This window comes from Hipposideros armiger, unplaced genomic scaffold, assembly GCF_001890085.2.
Source record: "Hipposideros armiger isolate ML-2016 unplaced genomic scaffold, ASM189008v1 scaffold_283, whole genome shotgun sequence".
NCBI lineage: Eukaryota > Metazoa > Chordata > Mammalia > Chiroptera > Hipposideridae > Hipposideros > Hipposideros armiger.
The window spans coordinates 2,101,553-2,109,259 of NW_017731633.1; the positions used below are offsets into that span (position 1 = coordinate 2,101,553).

At 55.0% G+C, this 7,707-nt stretch overlaps 1 protein-coding gene across 1 annotated transcript; it reads left to right on the forward strand.

Annotated features, from left to right (window-relative positions):
• Positions 1-211: 211 nt before the first annotated feature.
• On the forward strand, positions 212-4,108 carry CLEC11A (C-type lectin domain containing 11A). Its single transcript, XM_019658171.1, has 4 exons — positions 212-2,044; positions 2,283-2,472; positions 2,780-2,971; positions 3,456-4,108. Exons 1-4 carry the CDS (start codon positions 1,898-1,900, stop codon positions 3,887-3,889), a joined length of 963 nt encoding a protein of 320 aa, XP_019513716.1. The 5' UTR covers positions 212-1,897; the 3' UTR covers positions 3,890-4,108.
• Positions 4,109-7,707: the final 3,599 nt, after the last annotated feature.

The following is a 7,707-nucleotide window of genomic DNA, read 5'->3' on the forward strand; positions in this document are numbered from 1 at the left end:
TCCCTTGAAGAGTGGCCCCTGCCATCCCTGGCTGGTGAGCTCCATTCTCACTGGCACAACCAGCTGCACTGAAGCTGGGAAAGCCCTGCATGAGTCACAGGTTTGGCACAGAGTGGGCATGGCATGGCCTCTCACTTCCCTTGCCTGTGCAGCCCTCACCACCTCTACCCTGGCTACCTGTGAGCCCCTCTCCCATGCCCCTATGCCCCTGCTTCAGGGAAGTCGGGGTGCCACCTAAACACAATAGTCAAACATTCGGTCTTTTGGCTGTTACCCTGCCACGAATGGCTACTTCCTTCCTCACTCAACAGACTGATTGAGCACCTACTATGTGCTAGGTTGGCCCTGTTCTAGCTCTGGGGACACAGCAAAGAACAAGAATGTCTGCCTTCATTGGCAGGAGATAGACCACAAACAAGTAAACAAACAGGACAATGCCAGTCTTGAGTATACCAGAAAGATAAAATGGGGTGCTTTAATAAAGTAACTTGTGGAAGCACAGCTTCTTAAGACGGTAGGTGAGGTGGGGGGAGGCCTCTCTGATCTGAGATTTCAGTAATGAGAAGGGACTGGAGACAGACTTCTAGAAGGAGGAAAAGGCTAGTGCACAAGCTCTGAGGTGGGAAGGAGCTTAGCATTCAGGAAATAGTGAAGAGGCAACCCACAGTGTGGCTGCAGCCTGGGGAAGTGGGGGTGATGAGCTTGCAGAGATGCAAAGTACCCACCTTTCCCAGCCCCCTGCTGGGCAGCCCAGGCCTTGAGCAGAGGACAGGGTTTGGCTTTCCTCCTGCCTGTGATGGGAAGCTGGGGGAGCAGGGGAGTGGGGAGTGACGTGATCTGATTTACAGTTTGGAAGCATTGCTCTGGCTGCGGCAAGCTGCGTGGATTGGAGGGGCTTGGGAGGAAGGAGGGGGAGAGCAGGAGGAGGTGACTGCAGTGGTCCAGGCAAGAGATGCACCTCGCTGACTGCTCAGAGCTCTCTACCTCCCCAGCCCAGCGTCTGTCTACTCCACCTCCTGGAGAAAGCTTCCCTGACCACCCACTCACCCATCCTCTTCCCACCCCTCTGCCCCAGCCCCTCACCCAGTGGGACAGTCTTGCTGCTGGTCTGGAGTCCCCAGAGTTGCCTCACCCACAGCCCGGCCTGCAGGAGGCTTCCAGGAAGTACAGCAAATGAATCCCAGGGCCCCGCCTCCTGCTGCAAGCACAGCTGCATGTGTGGTCTTCATATGTGTTCCACAGACAGGCCCACACACTCACTTGCATCTTGGGGCAAGGGCTTGGAGGGCAGGATAGGAGGTGTGGGGGCAGAAGGTGTCCAAGAGGCTGAGAATGGTGGGAAAGTCTCCTCTAGCAGGGTGTGTGGGCGATGGTGGCCACAGAGTAATAACCTTAGAGAGACCCTGTAGTCTCCCCCTTTCTGCGGATTGGTCAGGGGGACAAAAGGGAGCAGGGCCAAGCCCCAACAATTCCCTAATGGGGTTCCCAGGAAGAGGCTGTCTCCCCAAGGTCCCTTGGAAAGCTGGCTCCATCCTCTTCCTAACTAACCATTGGAGCTTTTGGCCTGGGCAGAAGAAAAGAGCAGGGCGGAAGTGAGCTCTGGAAAGTGGGAAGAGGGGGGTGTGTGGGGAGACCCAAGGCGGGATCCAGGCTTTGGAACGTTGGAGGTTTCCGGCCACAGAGGCAGGGCCTCAGGGGAGCCAAGAGAGGCGGAGAGAGACACACACTGAGGAGCAGAGACTGACGAACAGAGACAGGAATTGGAAGGAGAGGGACCAGAGAGAAGCTGGAAGAGGCAGGGACTAGGGGGCTGGTGATCTGCACACATACTCCAGTTCCCAGACATCTCCTCCTCAAGACATCCATCTGAAGTCTTGGGTGCTGCAAGCCCAGCCTGATGCAGTCAGCCTGGTTCCTGGGGGCCCTAGTGGTCCCCCAGCTCCTGGGCTTAAGCTCTGGGGCTAGAGGAGCTGAGAGGGAGTGGGAGGGGGGCTGGGGAGGCGCCCAGGAGGAGGAGCAGGAGAGGGAGGCCCTGATGCTGAAGGTGAGTTGGGGAGTGCTGGGGCTCTGTGGGGAAACTGTGGGCTAGGGGGCGGGTATTCCAGTGTTGGGGAAATGGACAAGGGGGAGTGATGGGATCGGCTCAGAGGATGGGGGTGATGGGTTCACAGAAGGGACTCAAGGGCAGAGAGACAGCTTAAAGCTGGAGAGGGGTGGCTGGAGTATATGGGGAGTCAGAATGGGGCGACAGGCTGTCACTGACTATCCCTCCCCTGCCTCAGCATTTACAGGAGGCCCTGGGGCTGCCCGCTGAGAGGGGGGACGGAAATCCTGAGGGAACCCTTGAAGACAAAGGGACCTGGGAGACCGAGGAAAACCGTCCAGGAGAGGAGGAGGAGGAGGAAGCAACGCCTACCCTCTCCTTTAGCCCCAGCCCCTCTCCCACCCCTGAGGACCCTGTCACTTATATCCGTGAGTTATCATAAGCTCCGCCCTGACTCCAGGCCTCCGCCTTCATTAAAAAAAAAAAAAGAACCGTCCTCTCACTGTTCTGGGGGCCTTTCAAGTGCTCACCGCCAACCCATTGACCCCACATTTCCAGGAGCTCCGGGTCCCCGGCCTTGTCTCCCAAGACCCCGGGGTCACCGACCTTCCAGGACTCCCGAGTCCTCCCCCAACTCCGACCCCAGAAGCCCTAGATCCCCGTTGCCCCAAGTCCTCCGGTTCCCCGGTTCCGCCCTCAGGGTCCCCGTCCAGTGTGCACCCTGTCCGTCCGCAGTGGGCCGCCTGGCCAGCCTGGACGCAGGCCTGCACCAGCTGCACGTCCGTTTGCACGTGTTGGACACCCGCGTGGTCGAGCTGACCCAGGGGCTGCGGCAGCTGCGGACAGCGGCGGGCGACACCCGCGACGCAGTGCAAGCCCTGCAGGAGGCGCAGAGCCGCGCCGAGCGCGAGCATGGCCGCTTAGAGGGTGAGTCCGCACCGTGTGGGGCGGGGAAAGCGGGACGATCTGGATCGGGTGGGGAAGTGGTGGGAGGTGGGGCCCCGGAGAGGTCTGAGGACCATAGGTGTCAGGGATGAGGGGTTCCTGGAGACTTGGGGTATGTTAGCTGAAGGGGAGGTTAGAGTAACTGGGAGGGTGAATGCAGGGAGTAGTAGGACGGTGGGAAAGGCGCTGTCCTCACCACGTGGTTGAGTCGACCCCACTCTGGATGCGCCACGCCCCCTACAGTCCGGTTTCCAGAGTCTGGCACCGCCCCGACGGCCCTGACTCCGCCTCGTTGCTCCCGGGGATTCTGATTCCGCCTCCTCCCCCCCGACCTCTGAGGCTCTGACCGCGCCTTCTCCCGCCCCCGGAGGTCCTGACCCCGCCCACCCAGCTCTCAGAGGACCTCAACCCGCCCCCCAAGGCCCTGGCCCCACCCTCCGAGGTCCTGACCCCACCCCTCCCGCAGGCTGCTTGAAGGGGCTGCGCCTTGGCCACAAGTGCTTCCTGCTCTCGCGCGATTTCGAGGCGCAGGCGGCGGCGCAGGCGCGGTGCGTGTCGCGGGGTGGGAGCCTGGCACAGCCTGCCGACCGCCAGCAGATGGAAGCTCTCACCCGCTACTTGCGCGGGGCGCTGGCTCCCTACAACTGGCCAGTGTGGCTAGGCGTGCACGACCGGCGCGCTGAGGGCCTGTACCTCTTTGAGAACGGACAGCGAGTGACCTTCTTCGCTTGGCACCGTGCGCCCCACCCCGAACCCAGCGTCGCTCCACACCCGCTCAGCCCCAACCAGCCCAACGGCGGCGCACTAGAGAACTGCGTGGCGCAGGCGTCAGACGACGGCTCCTGGTGGGACCACGACTGCGAGCGGCGCCTGTACTACGTCTGCGAGTTTCCCTTCTAGCGGGACCGGTCCCCCGCCTCCTCACTCCATGCCACCCCCGGCCCGCGAGAATGCCTTTCCCTCCTTTCCTCCTTCCCTCCCTCCTTGCCTGGCTGGGCGATTCCGGGGTTTGGGAGGGTGGGCTCCTGAGGGGCCGGGACCCCTTCCTTGCCAGTGTTTTTTCTGGGAGTGACAAGCACCAGGTTAGGTCCGGCGACAATAAAGCCTTGTGGAACCTGACTTGAGGGGGCAGTGGAGGCACTTTTGGTCTTTATCTTGCCGCGTGACAGGCCTGGAAAGGCAAGACTGCTCTCTGGATGCCTGTCCTGTCCCGCTTTTACAGGTATTTGAACGCCATAATCAGAGTGATGGAGAACACAGGTGAATATGGACATATGGTCATCCATTCCTGCACACAGATGTCTGGAGTACATGTGTGCACACACTGCTGACGCCTCTATCCCCATCATGGCCCCACTCACGGCCTTTGGAACCCAGGACCTGTCAGTCATTGTCCCAGGTCTTGGTCCTGGTCAAAGAGATCTGGGAAACACAAGGGAGCTAAAGGCTGTTGTTCAGTGTGTCTCAAACTTGTTTGACCAGATGATACTGTAACTAAGATGAAAGATTTGGCACTGCCCCACTCCTTTCCTCTTCCCCCATCCCCAGGGGCATGTGTTGAGACACAAACTTGAGGACCTACCCAGCCTGGAAGTTTAGGCTTCCTCTCAGTGTTCCCTACTCCTTGCCTGTGAGGCCATGAGCCAGTTTTTCCTGCTCTGAGCCTCAGTTTCCTCATCTGAATATATGGGCCCAATCACCCCCTACCCTTGTATGGCCCTCAGAATGTTTAGGTGAACCCAGATACGTGAGCATTTGGGAAATGGTGGAATATGAACCACATGATATTCTTCCTTCCTCACCATTTTTCACACCTTTATTTCCTGGGGCAATGAGGACATCCAGGAGCTACCCCAGTGTCTCCCCCAATACTGGCATGGTCCTGACCCTGATACCATCATGGAGCTCAGAAACCAGTGTGACCCCATCTGTCTTTACATCTCTGGCCCTTCCTTTTCCCTCAGCCATCTTACCACCAGCATCAAGTGTCACCATTGGATCTACCGGTGGGAGGAACGAGCCACCTCTGTCATCCCCAAAAGCGGGGAGCACCATGACTGGGGAAGAAATGATTTCAGGAGTCATTTCTCAGCCCCAATCCCCCATAGGAGGTGCAGAATGAGAGACTGAAGGGTGGTCTCTGGTCAGGAAGGCTTTAATCGGGACTGACGACCTTGCTTAAATTCTTCCCCCACTGAGCTTGTTTTCCAGGCTGGATGTGGGGCAGCTGGATGTGTTATGATAGGTAACCAGAAGGCAGATTAAGCAGACAATGATGAGTATGTGTTATTGCCCAGGCAGGATCCGCCCTCACAGACCTGACATTCTGGAAAGTAAATGGACGGGGCAGTTCAATGGTTTTACTAGCCTGGATTCTGGAGCTAGATGTCCAAAGATCTAGTCCTACCTAGGCCACTTACCTACCGGGCAAACTTGGGTGTGTCCTCTCCTGACCCAGCACTGATAAACCAGACTGGGGTGGTGGGGCAAGGCTGGGTATACCTAACTCCGTTTCCCCAGCTTCCCCTAGCATGTGGGAGCCCTTTGAATAAAGGAAGATGACTGTGCGGGGCCAGGCTGGGAACCCTGAGATGACCTGGACCTCTAACTGCTTCTCTTCCTCCCTGGCCTCCCCTAGGCTCCCACGGGGTCCAGGCTTTCCCCATCACACCCTCGATCACTCTAGGTGCCACAGTGTCTGGTCAATGTCTGTCATTACCAGCCTAGGGACAAAGAGTCGTGGGTACACAGAGAGGCCAAGGTGGCGAGTGGAGGGCATTTGCAAGGATTGTTTAGGCATCCGGTCAGTTCGCCTGTACGCAGCAGTCTGGGCCGATTCCTGACTCAGGTATGGTAACCCTGACCCTCCTCCAAGAAGCCCTCCCAGGCCTCAACAAGGGTCAGCATTTGCCAATTCCTCCTCCCTGGCTCTCAGTGGAACACCTGCGGTTTGAGAGCTCGGAACCGCGGATCAGGAAAGCCTCAGCAGCTGGTTGGGAATCGATGGTTTAATGAATGCCAGGTAAGTGGTGGAGGAAGGGTGCAAGGCCTGAGACGACCCAGTCAGAGGAACAACTACGGGCGGGGCGCATGGACTTGCTAGGACTACAAATTCCAGGCGGCTGAGCGACAGGCACTCTACCGACTTTCAGAACCACGTTTCCCAGCAGCCATCGGTTGTCTCACGCAGGTCCTCCCATAAGCTCCGCCCTCTCTACGTGAGGAATTTCCTACGTTTCCCAGCAAGCTTAGGCCCACGCCCTTCGCAATAACGACAGAGATCAGCAGTCTCCAATCAGAGCTCAGACCCCCCTTCTCCCCCTCCCACTGGGCGTGGCTGCGAGTAACTCTGGGAAATGGAGTCCGGTCACGCGTCAACCGGGAGTAAAACCCGAAGCCACAGTCTAATATTCGTTTAGGCTTAAACTGTAACTGGCGCTCAGATCTTTTCAAAATGCGGGTGAATTTCCACGGGTGGATCATAACCATTAAAAAAAAATGAAGTAAATTCATAGAAAATATCAGAATGCGTAGAAAATCGTTAGAAATAGTTCTCAAAATTTCAGTGTCTAAGTATGTACTGAATTACAGTATAAAACAACAAAATTTTTTCTTTTGCCTGCAAAAAGTTTGCTAAACACTGATCCAAATCAACTTAGCTTTGAAAAACAAAGCTTTTAATCTGGAAATAATTTCAAACTTACAGGTAATTTGCACAAATACAAGTAGTATATATCCTTTACCCAGATGTATCTATTGTTAATAGTTTACCCTTTGCTTTATCGTTATCTTCATCCATCCATTCATCCATCCATCTATCCATCCATCCATCTTCCCCACCCATCCATTTCAGTCAGGTTTATTGACCCATTGCAATGAAGGAGACCACATCTCAAAGTAGCAGCTGTGATCAAGTTATAGGATTGGGGGAAAGAGAGGAATTTAGATGAAATTTAATTGAAACAGTATTTTGATAGCTGCAGAGCAAAGCAGGGGTGTGCATAAATAAGTCAACATCAGGTCTGGACTACAAAGTGGAATCAGGGTCCTGTTTCTTTGGAAACTACAAAGTTAAGATAAATGTGTCATGCTGTGCCCAGAAACTCTATTATAAAACTGCACCAGGGCTGCAAATTGAGGCTTCTTGTCTGTGTCAAAGTGCCTTAGATCTTCCAGGCAAGAACCTGATGTTTCATTCTTATGAATGTACTTTCAAACAGCAAAATTTCCAAAAGCTTGTGATTTTAGAGAACAAAGTTTCTCAGTGAGCAAGATAACAGTAGTCACTCACAAAAGTGGGTCGTTAGGACACATTACAGCTGTGGTGTGTTTCTGGGAGAGATGCTTCCTGTTAACTTTGCAACTGTCCAGAGATGGGTGGCGGGCAGATTTTTACAGTCCTAGTTGGTCATTGTTTCTCTCTCTCTCTCCATATAAATATTGGGTTGTCAGAAAAGTCATGACGCATTTTTGCAACGAAAAACATAGAGAAAATACGTCACGACTTTTCAAAAAACCCCATATATGGAGAGGTGCTTAATGTGGTTACCATCAGTGTCCAGACACTTCTGATTACAGTTGCAGAAGTCAAATGTGACTTGTATTCATCTTTTGTTATCGGTATATATTAATACAGTTTTTTCCTTTCTTAAAATGTATATATGGGCCGGCCGAGTGGCGCGTTGGTTAGGAGTTGGCTTGGGATGCCAGCTCTGAGC

Coding starts and splice junctions, on each gene's coding strand:
- CLEC11A (XM_019658171.1), top strand. CDS start 1,898: ATGCAGTCAGCCTGGTTCCTGGGGGCCCTAGTGGTCCCCCAGCTCCTG. Junction 2,045..2,282: donor GGGAGGCCCTGATGCTGAAG/GTGAGTTGGGGA, acceptor CCCCTGCCTCAG/CATTTACAGGAGGCCCTGGG. Junction 2,972..3,455: donor CGAGCATGGCCGCTTAGAGG/GTGAGTCCGCAC, acceptor CCCCTCCCGCAG/GCTGCTTGAAGGGGCTGCGC.